Below are 22,048 nucleotides of genomic sequence, written 5' to 3'. Positions count from 1 at the left end.
CATCACTTCATGGGAAATAGATGGGGAAACAGTGGAAACAGTGTCAGACTTTATTTTTTGGGGCTCCAAAATCGCTGTAGATGGTGATTGCAGCCATGAAATTAGAAGACGCTTACTCCTTGGAAGGAAAGTTATGACCAACCTAGATAGCATATTGAAAAGCAGAGATATTACCTTGCCAACAAAGGTCCATCTAGTCAAGGCTATGGTTTTTCCAGTGGTCATGTATGGATGTGAGAGTTGGACTGTGAAGAAAGCTGAGTGCCGAAGAATTGATGCTTTTAAACTGTGGTGTTGGAGAAGACTCTTGAGAGTCCCTTGGACTGCAAGGAGATCCAACCAGTCTGTCCTAAAGGAGATCAGTCCCGGGTGTTCATTGGAAGGACTGATGCTAAAGCTGAAACGCCAATACTTTGGCCACCTCATGTGAAGAGTTGACTCATTGGAAAATACCCTGATGCTGGGAGGGATTGGGGGCAGGAGGAGAAGGGGACGACAGAGGATGAGATGGCTGGATGGCATCATTGACTCAATGGACATGAGTTTGAGTGAACTCCGGGAGTTGGTGATGGACAGGGAGGCCCAGCGTGCTGCGATTCATGGAGTCGCAAAGAGTTGGACATGACTGAGTGACTGAAATGAACTGAACTGAAAGAATAGATTGATAAAATTAAGAACCTAACTTGTGTTTATCAAGAGCCATCATTAAGAGAGCAAAAATGAAATTCACAGAGTGGAAGGAAATATTTACAATATGTATAACATATACAGGTTACGCCAGTAGTAAAGAACCTATCTGCCGAGAGACACAGGTTCGATCCCTGATGTCAGGACGATCCCCTGGAGATGGGAATGACAACCCACTCCAATATTCTTTCCTTAAGAATTGGACAGACGAGCCTGGTGGGCTACAGTTCGCAAAGAGTCGGACAAGCATGAGCAACTAACACATAACCAATACAGGGCTCATATTCAGAACACTTAAAGATTTTCTGTACATTTTTACTGAAAAGATAGATAACCCAATTTAAACTGGGCAAAATACTTGAACAAACATTTCACATGAAAGAGTATCCAAATAACCTCTGAGCACATTAAAAGATTAAGAGGTACTAACCTTCCTAGGTCTCCAAACAGATAGAAAGATGGTAACAATAGCCCTGTATGCGAGATAGCAAAAGAGACACAGATGTATAGAACAGTCTTTTGGACTCTGTGGGAGAGGGAGGCGGGGATGATTTGGGAGAATGGCATTGAAACATGTATAATATCATATAAGAAACGAATCGCCAGTCCAGGTTCGATGCAGGATACAGGATGCTTGGGGCTGGTGCACTGGCATGACCCAGGGGGATGGTACAGGACGGGAGGTGGGTGGGGGGTTCAGGATGGGGAGCACGTGTACACCCGTGGTGGATTCATGTTGATGTATGGCAAAACCCATACAATATTTTAAAGTAATTAGCCTCCAATTAAAATAAATAAATTTAAATTAAAAAAATAAAATAAAAGGAAAATGTTTAAATCTGGGGAAAAAAAGAAATTAAAATGCAAAACACACTGATGGACATTATTGAAAGGTTTGAAACTACAAGGACTTGGCAAGGATATGAAACAGGGATACATTACTACTGAGAACATAATACAGTGCCCCTGTTTTGGAAAAGTCAAGAAGAACTGACTATATTTGAACATGTACATAACAATGGCCCATGGATTCTATCTTCAGATATGTCCCCCCATAGATACATACATATGTCATACACATATTAGGATTGATATATAAAGTTTACATATAAATATTCTTAAAATAATAACTTTTTTCATACCTTCCAAAGGAAAACTCTATCATTGCTTATAAGAGAAGATTGAAACAAGGACTTATCTTTTTGCTTGACTTTATAACCCATATGACCACATAAATATTTATTGCAGGACTCCTATAATTAGTTTTAGAAATAAATGATTTAATTTAATTATTTCTAACAGAATATATGTTTTGGAAAACTACTCAATAAAAACAATGGGCCTATTTGGATATGTAAAATTTTTCTCTAGAAATAAAAAAAAATGAGTCAAAGGCACATTCCCCAAATTATATAGTCATTAAGGATTTTTATAAAAGGTGCTCTGATTTCAAAATCTATGACCATCAATTAACACTATTTAGTCTTTGTAATATAAATGAAATGATATAAAAGAATTTGAACTTGTAGTGCAATATATTCTGACAACAAAGCATTTTGTGGCTAAATAATCAGTCTTCTATAAATAATCTTTAATATATGTAAACATAAAATTCACTCAATTTTCTCTCCATGTTCAAAATTACCAGTGTTTGTGAATATCACTTCCCATTATGCATTAAATAAATATAAATATTGGTCCAGTTAAGAGAAGCATTAGTTGGGATCCTACAGAGGCCAACCCCTGAGGCAGTTATTCAACTACAAGCATTTCTTAGGAAGTAATCCCAGGACTCAATATGCCAGCAAATTTGCAAAATTCAGCAGTGGCCACAGGACTGGAAAAGGTAAGTTTTCATTTCAACCCCAAAGAAAGGCAATGCCAAAGAATGCTCAAAACCACAAAATTGCACTCATCTCACATGCTAGTAATGCTCAAAATTTTCCAAGCCAGGCTTCAGCAGTAGGTGAACCATGAACTTCCAGATGTGAAGCTGGTTTTAAGAAACGCAGATGAGCAAGAGATCAAACTGCCAACATCCACTGGATCACCGAAAAAGCAAGAGAGTTCCAGAAAAACATTTATTGTGTGGATGACAATAAACTGTGGAAAATTCTGAAAGAGATGGGAATACCAGACCACCTGACCTGCCTCTTGAGAAACCTGTATGCAGGTCAGGAAGCAACAGTTAGAACTGGACATGGAACAACAGACTGGTTCCAAATAGGAAAAGGAGGATGTCAAGGCTGTATACTGTCACCCTGCTTAGTTAACTTATATGCAGAGTACATCATGAGAAACCCTGGGCTGGAGGAAGCACAAGCTGGCATCAAGATTGCCGGGAGAAATATCAATAACCTCAGATATGCAGATGACACCACCCTTATGGCAGAAAGTGAAGAGGAACTCAAAAGCCTCTTGATGAAAGTGAAAGAGGAGAGTGAAAAGGTTGGCTTAAATCTCAACATTCAGAAAATGAAGATCATGGCATCTGGTCCCATCACTTCACGGCAAATAGATGGGGAAACAGTGGAAACAGTGGCTGGCTTTATTTTGGGGGGCTCCCAAATCACTGCAGATGGTGACTGCAGCCATGAAATTAAAAGACGCTTACTCATTGGAAGAAAAGTTATGACCAACCTAGACAGCATATATTTAAAAGCAGAGACATTACTTTGCCAACAAGGGTCCATCTAGTCAAGGCTACTGATTTTCCTGTAGCCATACATGTGGTCATGTATGGATGTGAGAATTGGACTATAAAGAAAGCTGGACACTGAAGAATGGATGCTTTTGAATTGTGGTATTGGAGAAGACTCTTGAGAGTCCCTTGGACTGCAAGGAGATCCAATCAGTCCATCCTAAAGGAGATCAGTCCTGGGTGTTCATTGGTAGGACTGATTTTGAATCTGAAACTCCAATACTTTGCCACCTGATATGAAGAGCTGACTCGTTTGAAAAGACCCTGAAGCTGGGAAAGATTGAGGGCAGAAGGAGAAGGGGACGACAGAGGATGAGATGGTTGGATGGCATCACTGACTCAATGGACAAGGGTTTGGGTGGACTCCGGGACAGGGAGGCCTGGTGTGCTGTGGTTCATGGGGTCGCAAAGAGTCGGACACGACTGAGCGACTGAACTGAACTGAATCCCAGGAAACACAGGTAGAAGACTGGCAAAGGGGGACAACTGAAAAATGCAGTCACTGAAGGTTGGATGACTAAGTAGATCAAAACTGTTGTAACTGAAGTGAGATCCAATGGGAAAATCTTGGAGCCAGGGTAGAATATGTTTCTCAGTGTTAACCTACCTTTAGTTGGAAGGGAGCTGGGGTGTTTATACACCTACTAGTATCTGTTATTGGATAAGTGCCTTGAGGTGGGTGGACCGAGTATTGATATTAGGGCTCCTTTTCCCTGTTTAAGAAGGTAGTAAAGTGTCTCTGGTTTTCAGGAACCTGTCCAGGCAAACAAATTGAGGTGCTGGCCCTGGGAAATAGGCCAGTGTGCACCGAAGCAGGAGGGCACGGTGCTCTGGACAGGGCACCCAGGCGTCAGCTATAAGGTCTCTCTTCATCATTCTGAAATCCAGAATTTGATGAACATACTTAGGCAGATGAACAGGTGTGATTTTCCAGTTCTAAATGAAGCGGGTGATTGCCAAACTTTTTGAAAAAATATTTTCTAATGATTTTTAAATATTATAGCAACACAGATATTTATCCACAGCTAAGTAAAAGAAAGTTTAATTTTTTAATTTCAAAAGTTGACTTTCCTTACATTCAACCTACCAGCCTACTTTATGTATCTTGCACCTGAAGGAATTTGATGAAACTTCTGTATTTGGATAAAATATAATCTAGGGGATATTATCAAATATTAGCTCTGTCGTTCACCATAAATAAAAAGCGAAAAATATTTAAGTGCATCACTATGTATTGAGAATTATGTGGTAAATCTATGTAAATGAATTAAAGTTTCTGGCACATTTACCACATGAAAAGTGCTCAGCATATTTTTAACAACAGGAAGGCACATTTAGGATGGGATGTAGGCTATACAATCTGTACAAAGTCGTTTCAGGGACACTCACCAAGGAATACAGTCATCCTTCAAAGCCTGAAACTGCAGAAAAGTCTTATTTTTAATCACTGCTGTTGGAGTAAAACAAACAGATAATCAGACACCGATTTAAAAAACAAACCCTAAATTAAAAATCAAATGGTCACCCGTGGCTGATTCATGTTGATGGATGGCAAAATCTACCACAATATCATAGTGTAATCATCCTTCAATTAACATAAATAAATTAATTAAAAGGAAACAAATGAGCAAATACAGCATATTTCAGGCACTGGTTTACTAACTTCTTAGAGTGACAAGTCTCTGTGTGTACCAGGCAGAATTAACCAGAGATTTCTCTACTGAATGACTGTTGACGAGGCTCTCAAGCAGGTTGTCAGCCAGCTAGTAAAGGTGACTTCAAGGCCTGCATCCATTTTCAGTGCACGCCTCTAACACCCAAGTTTTAGGTCCTAATGTTACAACTAACCTTAGCATAAACATCAAATGTTATAAATGTCAGCAAAAGCATTAAGAGCTTACATGGTGGCTGCTGGTTTAACTGCTAGCTCTGGTCTGCTCTCCTGTCCCGAGTTGTCTGCTGAGGGACTTAGTAACTGAGTTTATGAAGAATCTGCCTCCTAAACAAATTCATGCATTTGCAGATAAATCTAATCTCCATTAGCCAGTGTAATTTTACAAGTAGTCATTCCCTGGTAACACTGCCTGAGTCTTTGGCTTCCAGACTTGTGCTCGCGAATGCCTTTTTTCATCATCTCTCCAAGAAGCCCAGTTATCTGCTATTAGCTTCTAAGTCCAGCTTCCAAGAGATTCAATATATCTAAAGTTAATTCTACAGTCCAGGCATGTTGTTATTGTAATTTAAATGAAAATATTTGTCACATTCTACATCATATAGTAATATGCCATTGAGGAGAGTCAGTTAATACATTTAAATTTCTATACAATTATATATATGCTTAGAAAGGTTTATTTAGTAAGAAAATAATAAACAACATTAATAAACATATTGCAAGATGATTATCAGAGGGTTATATCCTTATCTTCATTAGTCTTAGAGCATCTCCCACCTTCCCTGGTGTCTACAGAGAGAGATCACTGCTTTCTCTGACCTGCTGCAGAAGTGATACCCTTTGCTCCAATACCTCACACCTCAGTGGACCCTGACCACTTACAAACTCAAGTCAGGGATACCTAGAATGCCCTTCCAGTAACTTCCTGTTAGAAAACCATCAGTTCTCCACTTTTACACAGCAGAAGCCAGATTAGTATGAATATGAAGACTCTGTTAGCCTCAGTAATATTAACTTGAATCCTAAGATTAGAATGCTGAAATATGGATGAAAATAACCAAATTACTGCAGCTTAGAGAAAGTCTGTGGGAGTCCTGTGTTTTCCGTAACATAAACACTGACAGGATTCTCCTGACTTTATTTTGCATTTAGCAAAATTTAAAAATTATGTATTTTCATTTTTCATTATTTTAAAAAATTGACTTAAATAAATGTGAAGAGAATAAAAGCAAAAACATTCACTGAAAATCTGCCAGGTACAAACACATTTCAAACTAAGAAATTGGTTTTATAGTAGGGGTATCTTGCCATACTTTCAGCACCTAGAACTGTCCCCCCACCTTTGAAAAGTGACAATGGTACCATGTTAACCTCCTCCAGGAGATGCTGCAGGCTTTTCCTCAGATGAGGACAACCGTCCCTGGAGAGAAATTCTGGAAAGGGATTCAGGGTAAGATAAACGGGTTCCTGTACCCACTTTCCTGCTACAAAGGAAATAATGATGAGATCTTTATCAAGTAGCTATAGGATTTTGTCCTGCCACTTACTAACATCTCCCTTGTGGGCAGAAGAAAAGGATGCTAGCTTTCCTCACTATCCTGGCAGGAGGATGTTTCCAAGTGTAGTGTGAGAAGCTGGTCAGCAGAGGAAGAAATGAAAAGTAGTAAATGGCACAGCCCCAGCTTCAGGAGGCAACAGGGTCAGAGGTCTCTTACATGCCTTTCAGCTTGATAGCACGACTCAGGGACATTGAATTTCACCAGCCTCTTCCCATACGTGTGACCAGGGAAGGGGTCTGACTAAGAAGAAAAAGAAGCCTATGTTTATACAGCGTGGGTATCAGATGTGACTCTGAGACCTCAGCACAGTTCAAGAAAGGGGTCTTCACAAAGGTGGCTTTTCCTCCTTCATAAACCTGATGATTTCTGCCCGCCTTCTGCCCTGCTCCCCTGTCAGTCATTAACCAGTATACAAGTAATGATTCCTACTAACATAAAGAGGAGTCGTGGTACTACTTGTGGTATTTTTTCCAAACTGGGCTGGAAAACTCACAGAGATGGGGAGTGGCTGGAGTTAAGTCACCTGCTCCCGGAAGCAAGTGCAGTAGATGATGAGTCCCGGATCCCTTTTCTGCCCTGATGGGGAGGGCAGGACTCAGGGGTGCCCAGGATCTTCTATATATGTGAGGGCTTTATAGTCTGATTAAATGAAAGCAACCCATCCCCCAGAGACATACCTGTGGCATCCAGGGAACAAATTACAAACCATATTCTCACCATTCTGTGTCTTTCCTACTCCTCCTCTCTTGGGTCTCTTGCATTATTATCTGTGAATGTGTGTGTGTGTGTGTGTGCGTGCGCGTGTGCAAGTGCATGTGTGTGCACTTATGTGAATCTGCTTTTGCATAAAAGTAAGAACTGAGGAAGAATGGCAAAGATGTCTGTACTCAAGAGACTCAAAATAAAAATCTAAGTGATAAACTTTATTTCATTGATTATATCCCACAGTAGAATTCCCAAGGATGTACATGTATTATGTCTTTGATCTTGAAATTGATCCTGTCTCCATATCCTACTTTTGGAAAGATTGATTCATGATGCAATAAATGTGATTTCCCATGAAATTATTAAGGTAGCCCTTCTAAGGACTGGATCTTTCTCAGGGAGTAAATTATCCCCATCTGCTGAAAAGTGTTAATATGTAATAATTATCAAAATTTTCCATTGCAAATATTACTCACTACTTGGAAAATCACGTAGACTGAATTTTATTGCCTAAATGCTTTCCTGCTCTACCCTTCAGTAGAGCAGTATTTGTCCCATTTTGAAAACATTTCCCCCTAAATATACATCTTACATTTAGAGAGGTCATTGTCCCCTCTCTGTTGTAAGTGCAGTGTTGTAAGCATTGAATTTAGATGATGCAAGACTTTGCCTGTACCCACAGATCACAGAAAAAAACACACACATGATGACTCAGATCCCTTAAATTCATGAGAATTCACATCAATTTGGCCTTTGATGTTCCCAGAAATCCTACTGTATTTCCTAGTCTCTTCTCTCAGGTGTTTCTTTTTTTCTCTTTCAATAAATCTCACATAAATCCTTCCACCCATAGTCTTAGCTACTTAGTGAGAGTAACTGAGAAAATGGATGCAATCAGATGACAGTTCATTCAATCCTAACACACACACTGACTAAGTTAATGAATTTGTGCATTTATCTTAAGTTATCTGCTCTTCCTATGGAGTTGTTACTTTTTTTCATCAAAGGCCAGTCTACAACTTATACTATAAATGTCATCCTCTTTCCAACTCAAGAACTTCTCTCCAGCAATTTCTGTCTCAAATGACTTACCCCTATGTTTTCTTGAACACACCTGGTCAGAAAGTGAAACTCTTCAGGGAGAACAGGGCAGCCTACAGGAGCAGCAGATACTGCCTTCTCTGCAGCTCAGTAGCCAGGGGTGGAAGAGACAGCACAGCAGAAACCTTAAGTCAGCCCCTGCTTCCCTGTCCAATGTCTAATATCTTCCTGCTTGAGGCTGAGAAGCCCCCAGGCCTGCACTCATCAAGCTGGATATTCAAGAGAATCAGTGTTGTAGTTCAGTTTGAATCCAAAGGTCTGGTTACCAGGATAGCTGATAGTGTAAGCTGCAGTCTGAGGGCAGCAGCAAAAGACCAATGTCCTAGCTCAAAAAGTGGGAAGTTTGTGGACTATAAAGGCTCATAAACAACTATATGCCAATAAAACATATAACTTAGAAGAAATGGACAAATTCTTAGGAAGGTACAATCTCTCAAGACTTAACAGGAAGAATTGAAAAAAATATGAACAGACCAACTATAATACGAGTACTGATATGGAACCAGTGATTTAAAAATTCCCAGTAAACAAAAGTCCAGCATAAGTTGCCTTCACAGGTGAATTCCATCCAAAATGTAGAAAAGAATTAACACCTAATCCTCCAAAGTTATTCCAAAAAATTTCAGAGGAAGGAATACTTCCAAACACATTCCATGAGGCTGCAATCATCCTGATACCAAAACTGGACAATGATACCATGAGAAAAGAAAGTACAGCCAATATTATTGATGAACATAGACAGAAATCCTCAACAAAATACCAGGAAATGAATCTAAAAGTACATTAAAAGGATCATACACCGTGATCAAGGGGGATTTATCCCAAGGATACAAAGATTTTTTCAATATCTGCAAATTAATCAGTGTGATACACCACATTAATGAACTGAATAATAAAAATCATACTATTATCTCAGTAAATGAGGAAAAAGTTTCTGATAAAATTCAATATTCATTTATGATTAAAAAAAAACCTCTTCATAAAGTGGGCACAGAGGGAACACACCTCAACATAATACAGGTCATACATGACAAACTCTAACATTATACTCAATAGTGAAAAGCTGAAAGCTCTTTCTCTAAGATCAGGAACAAGACGAGGATTCCTCTCTTGCAACTTTTATTCAATGTAACTTTGGAAGTCCTACCAGGGCTTCCCTGGCGGCTCAGATGGTAAAGCATCTGCCCACAATGTGGGAGACCTGAGTTCGATTCCTAGACATGGAAACCAGTGAAGAAAAAGAAACAAAGTGAATTCAAACTGGAAGAGAAGTAAAAACGTCACTGTTTGCAGATGGCATTACAGTATACATAGAAAATCCTAAAGATGCCGCCACAAAACTGCTAGAGCTCATCAATGAATTTGGTAAAGTTGCAGGATACAAAATTAATACACAGAAATCTGTTGCATTTGTATATACTAACAATATAAGGTCAAGAGTAGAAATTCAGGAAATAATTCTATTGACTACTGCATTAAAAAGAATAAAGTACTGAGGAATAAACCTACTTAAGGAGACAAAAGACTTGTATGCAGAAAACTCTAAGACACTGTTGAAAGAAATCAAGATGACACAAACAGATGGAGAGATATATCATTTTCTTGGATTGGAAGAATTTATTGTCAAAATGACTATACTACACAAAATAATCCTCAGATTCAACGAAATCCCTGTCAAATTACCATTGGCATTTTCCTCAGAACTGGAACAAGAAATTTTACAATTTGTATGAAAACACAAAAGACTGAATGGCCAAAGCAATCTTGAGAAAGAAAAATGGAGTGGGAGGAATCAACCTTCCTGATTTCAAACTATACTACAAGGCTACAGTAATCTAGACAATATAGTCCTGGCACAAAAACAGAAATATAGACCAATGGAATAAGATAGAGAGCCCAGAGATAAACCTACACACCTCTGGGCACCTTGTCTTTGACAAAGGAGATAGGAATATACAATGGAGAAATGACAGTCTCTTTAATAAGTGGTGTTGGGAAAACAGGCAGCTCACACAAAAGAATGAAATTAGAACACTCCCTAACACCATACACAAAAATAAATTCTGAATGGATTAAAGACCTAAATGAAAGGCCAGAAGCTATAAAACTCTTAGGGGAAAATATAGGCAGAACACTCTTTGACATTAACAGCAGTGAGATGTTCTTTAACCTCCCTTCTGGAGTAACGGAAATTAAAGCAAGCAACTCCTACAGCTCAATTCCAGAAAAATAAATGACCCAATCAAAAAATGGGCCAAAGAACTAAATAGACATTTCTCCGAAGAAGACATACAGATGGCTAACAAACACATAAAAAGATGCTCAACATCACTCATTATCAGAGAAATGCAAATCAAAACCACTATGAGGTACCATTTCACACCAGTCAGAATGGCTGCGATCCTAAAGTCTACAAGCAATAAATGCTGGAGAAGGTGTGGAGAAAAGGGAACCCTCTTACACTGTTGGTGGGAATGCAAACTAGTACAGCCACTATGGAGAAGAGTGTGGAGATTCCTTAAAAAACTGGAAATAGAACTGCTTTATGATCCAACAATCCCACTGCTGGGCATACATACTGAGGAAACCAGAAGGGAAAGAGACACGTGTACCCCAATGTTCATTGCAGCACTGTTTATAATAGCCAGGACATGGAAGCAACCTAGATGTCCATCAGCAGATGAATGGATAAGAAAGCCGTGGTACATGTACACAGTGGAGTATTACTCAGCCATTAAAAAGAATACATTTGAATCAGTTCTAATGAGGTGGATGAAACTGGAGCCTATTATACAGAGTGAAGTAAGCCAGAAAGAAAAACACCAATACAGTATACTAATGCATATATATGGAATTTAGAAAGATGGTAACAATAACCCTGTATATGAGACATCAAAAGAGACACTGATGTATAGAACAGTCTTTTGGACTCTGTGGGAGAGGGAGAGGGTTGGAAGATTTGGGAGAATGGCATTGAAATACGTATAATATCATATATGGAACGAGTCGCCAGTCCAGGTTCGACACACGATACTGGATGCTTGGGGCTGGTGCACTGGGACGACCCAGAGGGATGGTATGGGGAGGGAGGAGGGAAGAGGGTTCAGGATGGGGAACACATGTATACCTGTGGCGGATTCATTTTGATATTTGGCAAAACCGATACAATATTGTAAAGTTTAAAAATAAAATTAAAAAAAAATTAAAAAATAAACAAATGGGACGTTTGTCTTGGGAAAGGGCTCTTTTTAGATAAAATACTATTAAACATCCATTCTGCCTGTTTTCTGCTGGTGAGGACCCAGTGAGAAACTGTGGCATCAGTCTTCTCTTGCATTGGTTCTCTTTCACTTCCCAGCTCACTTCCAGAGAACCGCCTCCTTCTCTGACCCTTGGAGCCACACTTCTTCCTTGTTACTACACCCACAGTTCACATCTCACTTTGGAGTCAAGCTGCTTTCCTTAGCAAATGCAAGTCCTTTCTATCTAAATCCCAGTGCCCTCACTGGTCTGAGTCATTTAATTTGTTTCAGCCTCTCGATTTCCATGATTTTTACCTATAGATCTGTTCTAAAGAGGCCATTACCCAGTGGTAATGATTATAGGGTCAAGAATCAGACTGCCTTAGTACAATCCTGAACTGGATTGTCATTCGCTGTGAACTGGGTGAGTTACTCAGTCCCTCTGCCTCCATTTCCTTATGTGTAAAGTGGGGATTGTCTCTTGCCTCAAAGGGCTATTTTGAGGTTGAAATGAAATAATTCTTGTAAAGTGCAGTGCCTGGTTTGTAGTGAGAGAAACAGAGAGACAAAATCAGAGATGGAGATAGAGAGAGAGAAAGACAGAGGGTGTTGATGTCTTTGTAATGACTTTTGATCTTAGCTGAACTAAATCCCCAATCTCAGTGAGAGTAGACTTAATTTTCACCTTCTTCATGGTTTGTATTCCTCTAAAAGTCCCATAACTTTTGCAACTCTGTCCATAGGTTTTACTGTCCAGGACAACCAACCTCTCATAAATGGTCTCTGATCTTCCAGTCCTCGGAGAGCAAAGAGCAGCTCACATTGAATATGTGAGACAGTGCAGAGATACTTCAGTTAACATATTCTTCCTTGGGATATCTTAGACTTCTTCTTTACTGAATTACAATGATATTGACCTATGACATTGTTATGGTTAAGAACACAAGGCTTGGGAGTCAGACTGTCCAGGTAAAAGTCTGACACTGTTTTTCTGGTACATGCATAAAACAGACTGATAATAAGACCCTCTTCTGGGATATGTTATGATGACTGAACGAGATAATCCATGTAAATGATCTATATAAGTATGAAGTGTACAGCACTGGGTGATTAATTCAAACCTTAACTCTTATTGTAAAAACCCACTTTGTTTCTACATTCAGTAAGCTCTGTTGCCCACACACAGTGATTAAGAGTAGGGTTGAGAAGTTACTAAACCCCAAATGAAGGACACACCCTTATTCTACTGAACAACCCTTCTGTTCACTGTTACCGTGAAGTTGAGGAAAAGTCTGCAGGAAAGTGACCACCCTTGTCTCAGGGCAAGTTATAAAGTGGATGTAAAAGTAACACCCTGAAAAAATTATGTCAAACATATGGGACTCAACTCTGACCACTGGGTTTGTAAAGCAGAATTAATTACCACAAGGCAGAAGAGCCAGTCATACCATGCTAGCCACTTACACTATCAGGTAAAATTTCCTATGAAATTACTGTTGAAAAGACACTAGAAAATAATATACAGAGACAATCTGTACATCTACATAACTCACATACAACACACAAAATTTTCTAGGAATCGAAGTCAACAGAAAGTATTTGTACGCATTATCCACCCAGTTTTATTCTTTTAGTAGCCATGAGCTAATCAGTTTACCCCCAAAGCTGTAAACAACATACTATTTCCATCCCATCAGCAAGCTTTTCCTTTATCTTTCCTGTTTTCTCCAAAACAGGAGAAACTCTCTTTCAGTTTAGTCGCTCAGTCATGTTTGACTCCTTGCGACCCCAACGGACTGCAGCACACCAGGCTTCCCTGTCTATCACCAACTCCCAGAGCTTGCTCACACTCATGTCCATTGTGTAGGTGATGTGATCCAACCATCTCATCCTCTGTTGTCCCTTTCTCCTGCCTTCAATCTTTCCCAGCATCAGCGTCTTTCCCAAGGAGTCAGTTTTTCACATCAGGTAGCCAAAGTATTGGAGTTTTAGCTTCAGCATCAGTCCTTCCAATGAATATTCAGGGCTGATTTCCTTTATAAGGATTGACTAGTTGGATCTCCTTGCAGTCCAGTTCCTTTTGGATTGACGGGTTTGGATCTACAAAATACCTTGTATTAATTATGTTCCTTCAATCAGCCTGCTCCCTAATATGACTCGACAATTTTCATATGAGATTTTTCAACATCATGGAGCACAACTAGCTAGACATCTCTGACTTCCTCTTGAGCAGGGGGGTGCAATTTTTGAGAGTGGCCAAGTGTGCATCCAGGCTTTCAAGATCACTTCCCTTGATAACTTTTTTTTTTCTTCCACATTTGGTGACCTATACCATTGATGAGCTAATATAGTTAGGGCAGTGGAAAGACTACTCAAATTTGTAGACTCAGGAAATCAATTTAAATAAAAGTTAATTCCAGAGATATTAAATTCAGAGCAATCAAAGAAAAAGATCATAGTATAATCCAAGCTATGGATTTTCCAGTAGTCATGTACTGATATGAGAGTTGGACCATAAAGACGGGTGAGTGCCAAAGAACTAATGCTTTTGAAGTGTGTTGCTGGAGAAAACTCTGGAGAGTCCCTTGGACTGCAAGGAGGTCAAGCCAGTAAATCCCAGAGGAAATCAACCCTGAATGTTGACTGGAAGGACTGATGCTGAAGTGGAAGCTCCAATACTTTGGCCACCTGATGTGAAGAGCTGACTCATTGGAAGACTCTGATGCTGGGAAAGACTGAGGACAGGAGAAGTGGGTGACCTAAGATGAGATGGTGGGATAGCATCACTGACTCAATGGACATGAATTTGAGCAAACTCTGGGAGATAGTGAAAGACAGGAAAGCCTAGAGTGCAGTTCATGGAATTCATGGGACATGCTTAGTGACTGAACAATAACAATAAAATCACATATGAAAGAAAAATCAATGAAAGCAATATAGCTAAAAATTTTCCTTCAAAGGTAGAGGGAAATCTTATTCTTGTGTCATCAAGGCACACATAAGAAAGCAGAGAACTTTTTTGGATTCAAATATCACCAGTTAGAAATGACTCTCCTTGAATAGTGCTCTCTTCAAGGCACTCTTGACCTCTTTGCTCTTCAGGCTGTAGATCAGCAGGTTCAGCATGGGGTTGAAAAGACTATAAAACAGGGAAAGGATCTTCTGCTTCTCCTCAGGGTGGTGGGACTTGGGGGCCATGGGCATGATGATGGCACTGCCAAAGAAGAGCCCAACCACACAGAGGTGGGAGGAGTGGGTGGAGAAGGCCTTCCTGCAGCCCTCAGCTGACTGGATCCTCAGGATGGTGGCCAGGATGCACACATAGGAGCCCAGCACCAGGCAGAGGGGCCCGACGAAGACAAACACAGAAGCAGCAAAGATGACAAGTTGGTTGAGTTTAGTGTCAGTACAGGCCAGCTTGAGAACAGACAGGATTTCACAGAAGAAGTGGTTGATTTCATGAGGCCCACAGTAGGGCCGCCTCAGGACAAGACCCACATGGACCAGGGCCAGGAGGGAGCCACATGCCCAGGAAGTCCCCACGAGGCTGATGCCGACTCTCCAGCTCACAATGACAGAATACCGGAGTGGGTGGCAGATGGCCACATACCGATCATAGGATATCACCACCAGGAGCACACACTCAGTGTGAGCAAAACTCAAAAAGAGAAAGGTCTGTGTGATGCAGCCAGCAAAGGAGATGGGCTTGGCTGGACTCAGGAGGTTGACCAGCATCTGGGGCACCATGCTGCAGGTGTAGGCCATGTCAATGATGGCCAGGTGTGACAGGAAGAAGTACATGGGGGTGTGCAGTCTGGGGTCCAGTGAGATGAGCCCCAGGATGACCCCGTTCCCCAGCAGGGTCAGGACATAGAATAGGAAGAAGAGCCCAAAGAGGAATAAGCGGATCCTTGGACCAAGACAAAATCCTAGTAGGATGACCTTTGTAACCATAATCTGATTTTTCTCCATTTCACTATTAAGAGAGAACCGGACTGCAAGGAGATCCAACCAGTCCATTCTGAAGGAGATCAGCCCTGGGATTTCTTTGGAAGGAATGATGCAAAAGCTGAAACTCCAGTACTTTGGCCACCTCATTCGAAGAGTTGACTCATTGGAAAAGACTCTGATGCTGGGAGGAATTGGGGGCAGGAGGAGAAGGGGACGACAGAGGATGAGATGGCTGGATGGCATCACTGACTCGATGGACGTGAGTCTGAGTGAATTCCAGGTGTTGGTGATGGACAGGGAGGCCTGGTGTGCTGCGATTCATGGGGTCTCAAAGAGTCGGACACGACTGAGCGACAGAACTGAACCGAACAGAACAGTAGTCAAAACAATACGTTACCTGCATAAAAACAGAAACACAGGCCAATTAAACAGGACTGAGGGCACAGAAATAAATCCCTGCAAATATGTTCAACTAATATTTAACAAGGGAGCCAAGAATACGCAGTGGAGAAAGGACAGTCTCTTCAGTAAATGTGCACATTGGATATTCATATATAAAAGAATGAAATTAGACTCCTATCTTACACCACTCACAAAAATTAATACACAGTGGATTAAAGTCTTAAACATAAGAACTGAAACTACAAAGAAATAAATAAAACATAAAATAAAAGATCCTTGATGTGGCTTTGGCAATGAATTTTTTTACATAACATCTAAAGCAAATAAAAAATAAACAAGTGGAACTACCTCAAACTAAAAAGGTTCTGCACAGCAAAGAAATAAAAAGATTAACACAATGAAAAGACAACATAAGGCATGGGAAAAGATACTTGCAAACCATATATATTGAACAAGGGGTTAATATTCAAAATATATATTTAAAAAACCACATACAACTCAGCAGCAAAAAAACTAATTAGTTCAGTTCAGTCACTCAGTCATGTCCGACTCTTTGTGACCCCATGAACTGCAGCATGCCAGGCCTCCCCGTCCATCACCAACTCCCGGAGGCTACCCAAACTCATGTCCATTGAGTTGGTGATGCCATCCAACCATCTCATCCTCTGTCATCCCCTTCTCCTCCTGCCTTCAATCTTTCCCAGCATCAGGGTCTTTTCAAATGAGTCAGCTCTTCATATCAGGTGGCCAAAGTATTGGAGTTTCAGCTTCAACATCAGTCCCTCCAATGAACACCCAGGACTGATCTCCTTTAGGATGGACTGGTTGGATCTCCTTGCAGTCCAAGAGACTCTCAAGAGTCTTCTCCAACACCACAGTTCAAAATCATCAATTCTTCGGCACTCAGCTTTCTTTATAGTCCAACTCTCACATCCATACATGATTACTGGAAAAACCATAACCGTGACTAGATGGACCTTTGTTGCCAGTAATCCAATCTAAATGTGAGTAAAGAATCTGAATGGACATTTTCCCAAAGAATACATACAGATAGCCAAAGGGACCTGAAACATTACTCAGTATCACTCAATATCAGACAAATGCAAATCAATATCACAGTGACATATCACATCATGCCTGTTAGAATGGTTATGATCAAAAAGATAAAAGATGACAAATGTTGACAAAGATGTGAAGAAAAGGGAACCCTTTTACACTGTTGGTAGAAGTGAAAATTGTTACAGTTACTGTGTAAAACAATATAAAAGTTTTCCCTGAAAATAAAAATGGAATTACCATATGATCTAGCAATTTCTCCTGGGCATTTATCTAAAGGAAAATAAAGAACACTAACTCAAAAAGTTATCTGTGCCCCCATGTTCATACCAGCATTACTCACAATAGTCAAGGAAAGGAAACCACCCAAGTGTTCACCAGCAGATGAGAGGATAAGAAGTAGAGAGTGTGTGTGTGTTCAGCCACAAAAAGAAGGGAATCCTGACATTTGTGACATGAACGGACCTGGAGGGCATTCTGCTTAGTGAGATAAATGAGACACAGAAAGACAAATACTGCATGATTTGAGGAAAACGTTTCGGGGGATACGGGGCTGGAACATAGCTTGATGAAGAAATTATAAAGCGTGTTATTCTACATCTGTGACTTTCAAATATTGGTCTATAACATTCAATAGCATCATAAATTGCTATTGGTAATATTTGGATAGTGATAATATTCAAAAATCCAGTTTTCTAAAATACTTCCCACATCTACTAAATCAGTGATCTAATGGTGGGTCAGGAGATTTACTCTATTTTTAATAAGCATCTCAAATAATCTTATGAGGGGTTGGGCTTGAGAGCTTTTGAAATAATATCCTCCTAGGTCATTGTCAACACTGATGCGATCATCTTTTCATAAAACTCTCTCTTCCCAGCACTCTCTTCATGGCATTCTTAACTTTTGAATTCTTAAGAGTATAGATAAGGGGATTGAGCATGGGGTTGAAAAGGCTGTGAAACAGGAGAAGACATTTCTTCTGTTCCTTGGGGTTCCCATATCTGGGTCCAACATACATGATAATGGCTGTGCCATATAAGAGTCTGATCACACAGAGGTGAGATGAGCAGGTGGAGAAGGCTTTGCTATGCCCTTCCCCTGAATGGAGTCTAAGGATGGCACACAAGATGCACACATACAAGATTATAACTGAGGAGAAGGGTCCCACTAGCACATAAACTGCTCCAGCCAATACCATAAGCTCATTGATGTGTGTGTCTGCACAAGCAAGTTTGAGAACAGCCATGATTTCACAGAAGAAATGATCGATTTTCTGGGCCATGCAGAAGGGTAAGGGCATAAGTAACACTAGATGAACCAAAGACAGAAGGACTCCAATGGTCCAGGAAGTCACCACCAGCATGACGCAGACTCTCCAGCTCATGATGACTGAATACCAGAGGGGGTGGCAGATGGCCACATACCAATCATAGGACATCACCACCAGGAGAAGACATTCTGTGATCGCAAATGTCAAGAAGAGAAAGGTCTGTGTGATGCAGCCAGCAAAGGAGACAGGCTTGGCTGGACTCAGGAGATTGGCCAGCATCTGGGGCACTGTGCTGCAGGCGTAGGCCATGTCAGCGATGGCCAGGTGTGAGAGGAAGAAGTACATGGGGGTGTGCAGTCTGGGGTCCAGTGAGATGAGCCCCAGGATGACCCCGTTCCCCAGCAGGGTGAGGACATAGAACAGGGAGAAGAGCCCAAAGAGGAGCATCTGAGTCCTTGTATCAACAGGAAATCCAAGTAGGATGAACTCAGTGACAGAGGACATATTGTCTCCCATAGCCCTATGACAGAAGGAACTGAGTTAATGTCCAGGGTTAAAGAGAAGTCTCTTAAAAGAGAGCTATGTCACCTTATACCTTTCTGTGGTGTAAAAATGTATTCAGAAACACTTTTGGTGAGTTATTGTGTTTTTAAATGAAATTTTAAATAATATATTTGGTAATCCTAAAATGTATACATATACATAAACACATATATACATATATTTTCTTTCTTGTTAAGTTTTTAAGAGGCTAAATTTTCAAAATAAGTATGTTGCCACATATTAATCAAATATAGAGTTTTCGTTTCATTCAGTGAACTATCTCATATCATTGAAATAAATTCTATTCTTTGCTTATATTAATGTTATCCGTATTTTTTCCCAGAAACTATGACCCTTACCTGATATACATGCTAATGTCCTTAAGCTGCAATACATCAAATTTTGAGTTAGAAGAGTTTATCAAGGACAGTGCATACTAAGGGCAGACATACCATTTTCCTACATACACCAGTAGCAATTAACCACTTGCCTGCCTGTTGAGACACACTTTTCACTTCTGCATCTAAGTGGTTACCTCCACAACTAATATTGCATGAAATCTCCGCTTGTTCAAGTGTAAAAACCTGTTTTCAGCCTACAATCTGTTCTTTCACATTGAGTTTTTCACAATATTCAGATGAATATTTATATGAATTACTAAATAGATTTGTACTGTGCTGTTTATCTAAACATAAAAACAAAATCAATAATTTCATTAGATTAGGACTCATTATTGATATATAGGGGCTTCCCTTGTAGCTCACTCAGTAAAACAATCTGCCAGCAGTACAGGTGACCGGGGTTTGATGCCTGGGTTGGGACAATCCCCAGGAGAAGGAAATAGCAACCCACTCCAGTATCCTTTCCTGGAAAATCTCATAGACAGAGAAGACTGGTGAGCTGCAGTCCATGGGGTCGCAAAGAGTTGGGCACGACTGAATGACTTCACTTTCACTTTTCACTTTCATGCGTTGGAGAAGGAAATGGCAACCCACTCCAGTGTTCTTGCCTGGAGAATCCCAGGGATGTGGGAGCCTGGTGGGCTGCCATCTATGGGGTCGCACAGAGTCGGACACGACTCAAGCAACTTAGCAGCAGCAGCAGCAGCACAAAGGCAATTAAGAAACTTGTGTGTCTAGAGATGAATGTTGTATGGACCCCACAACACCTTCATGCAGAAAAAAGCAAACATACCTGGTATAACTAAATTTCCTGACAATTCTGAAAGACTTGCTCCTCCTCTGAGGACTGCCGAAAAAGGACCTTGGTTACTCATGCTGCCTAAGAGAAGAGAAAGCTTTATTCATTTATAATATCCACAGGGCTCTTTCCCAATTGTCATGAGGGTTTATGTAGGGCACAGTAGGTTTCACTTATACCACTGTGCTCCCTATAGAGGCACACAGAAGCCAACCACTGCCCCCGTTCTGAGATGGAAGAGGATTTGTAGTCTCTGAGGAAACAGGAGAAATAGCAAGATCTTTAGAGGTTAAGAAACTCTAATTAGGGTATTAAGGTAATACCTTAATAACAAAAAGAATACACACATATTAAGTTATGTTCTGGTTGTTGTTGTTCAGACACTAAGTCATAGCCAAATCTGTGACCCCATGAATTGCAGCACACCAGGCTTTCCTGTTTTTCACTATCTCCTGGAGTTTGCTTAAACTCATGTCAATTGAATCAGTGATGCCATCCAACCACCTCATCCTCTGTCTCCCCCTTCTCCTCTTGCCCTCAATCTTTCCCAGCATCAGTCCAATGAGTTGGACTTTTCCAATGAGTTGTCTCATAGCAGCCAAATTATTCATAGCATATGTCCAAATTATTGGAGCTTCAGCATCAGTCCTTCCAGTGAATACTCAGGGTTGATTTCCTTTATTATTAACTGATTTGATCTCCTTGCAATCCAAAGGGCACTTTCAAGAGTCTTCTCCAGCACCACAGTTCAAAAACATCAATTCTTCAGTGCTCAGCCTTCTTTATGGTCCAACTCTCACTCTCTGGCTACCCCATGAATATCACTGCTACCCCAATACAGGAATTTGTTATGGTTCATGAATTTTTATGTCGGTCCAGCTCCCAAACATACAAGAGGCACTTGGGAGAGGCAGAGATTGATTCTTGCTTATTATCTGATAGTGAAACAGAAACTCGACAGTAATTCCTGAAGCTGTATTTCTTTTCGTGTACTTGGTCTCATTTTGCAGCTATGGTGAATCTTGTAGTAGAATAAAAAAGTCTTAATCATCACATCATTTTAGATAGCAACTCGGAACCTACACCCTTGAGCACCGATCTGGAAATGTATGGGCATCCTTGTTAGGGTTTCATGTTGGATGTGCCCTACAGCTTGTGGATCTGTCTGGAGGATGAATGAGTAAAGTGCAAGGGCTGATGAAGTTTACTTTTGAAAAGCTATTGATAATTTCTGGTGCTGTCCTCATGGAAAATGTAAGCTCTATAAAAGTAGAGGACCAACTCCTGTCCTCTTTATCCTTATGGTGGGGCACATGTATTCTACCTGTCAGAGTAGGCATATACTACTATCAGTATATACTGAAGAGCAGTATTCCAATTCTTCAGAGTGTTATCAACAACCCAGTACTCCAAATCTGCATGTCAGGTTACAATTTTTATCTGATCTACAAGGTCTGAGTAATACAATATGTATTGTTGTTACTCAGTCACTAAGTCCTGTCTGACTCCTTGCAACCCCATGGACTGCAGCATGCCATGCTCCTATGTTCTTCACTATCCCCTGGAGTTTGCTGAAACTCTTGTGCATTGAGTCAGTGATGCCATCCAACGGTCTCATCCTCTATCTCCAAAGTATTGGAGCTTCAGCCTCTGTGTCTGCAATGAATAACAATATTTATTGGAACCAGTTGATTCCTTGGCCATTTGCCCTTTGTCACTCCTTTGCTGTGAAATGAGAATATTGGACTGAGGTGATATTATATATATCTGAAATCACATGATCTAATAGCGCTCAGTGGAGGTACTGATCAAGATACTATGAACAAGAAAGGGAAATTCATAGTTGTGATTGATATCATCTGCAACCCAATGGATCATTGCTCTATATAGGGTGGAAGGATTCAGTACGCAATCACTGACTTGGTGGCAGTGGTGGTTTAGTCATTAAGTTATGTC

The 22,048-nt window shown here is 40.4% G+C and overlaps 2 protein-coding genes across 2 annotated transcripts; both read right to left on the bottom strand.

Annotated features, from left to right (window-relative positions):
• Positions 1–14,524: 14,524 nt before the first annotated feature.
• Positions 14,525–16,023, bottom strand: LOC133246878 (olfactory receptor 2A1/2A42-like). Its single transcript, XM_061415456.1, has one exon. It carries the CDS (start codon positions 15,859–15,861, stop codon positions 14,707–14,709), a length of 1,155 nt encoding a protein of 384 aa, XP_061271440.1. The 5' UTR covers positions 15,862–16,023; the 3' UTR covers positions 14,525–14,706.
• A 1,903-nt stretch (positions 16,024–17,926) lies between these two features.
• Positions 17,927–18,865, bottom strand: LOC133246937 (olfactory receptor 2A7-like). The gene has a single exon (XM_061415480.1). It carries the CDS (start codon positions 18,863–18,865, stop codon positions 17,927–17,929), a length of 939 nt encoding a protein of 312 aa, XP_061271464.1.
• Positions 18,866–22,048: the final 3,183 nt, after the last annotated feature.

Source organism: Bos javanicus, chromosome 4 (assembly GCF_032452875.1).
Source record: "Bos javanicus breed banteng chromosome 4, ARS-OSU_banteng_1.0, whole genome shotgun sequence".
Classification (NCBI taxonomy): Eukaryota; Metazoa; Chordata; class Mammalia; order Artiodactyla; family Bovidae; genus Bos; species Bos javanicus.
Note: the sequence above shows the minus strand (reverse complement) of the source record. Positions and strands in the feature narration are given on the sequence as shown.

What these genes read in the sequence shown, in the direction of transcription:
- LOC133246878 (XM_061415456.1), bottom strand. Translation starts at nt 15,861, where the DNA reads ATGCCATCCAGCCATCTCATCCTCTGTCGTCCCCTTCTCCTCCTGCCC.
- LOC133246937 (XM_061415480.1), bottom strand. Translation starts at nt 18,865, where the DNA reads ATGGGAGACAATATGTCCTCTGTCACTGAGTTCATCCTACTTGGATTT.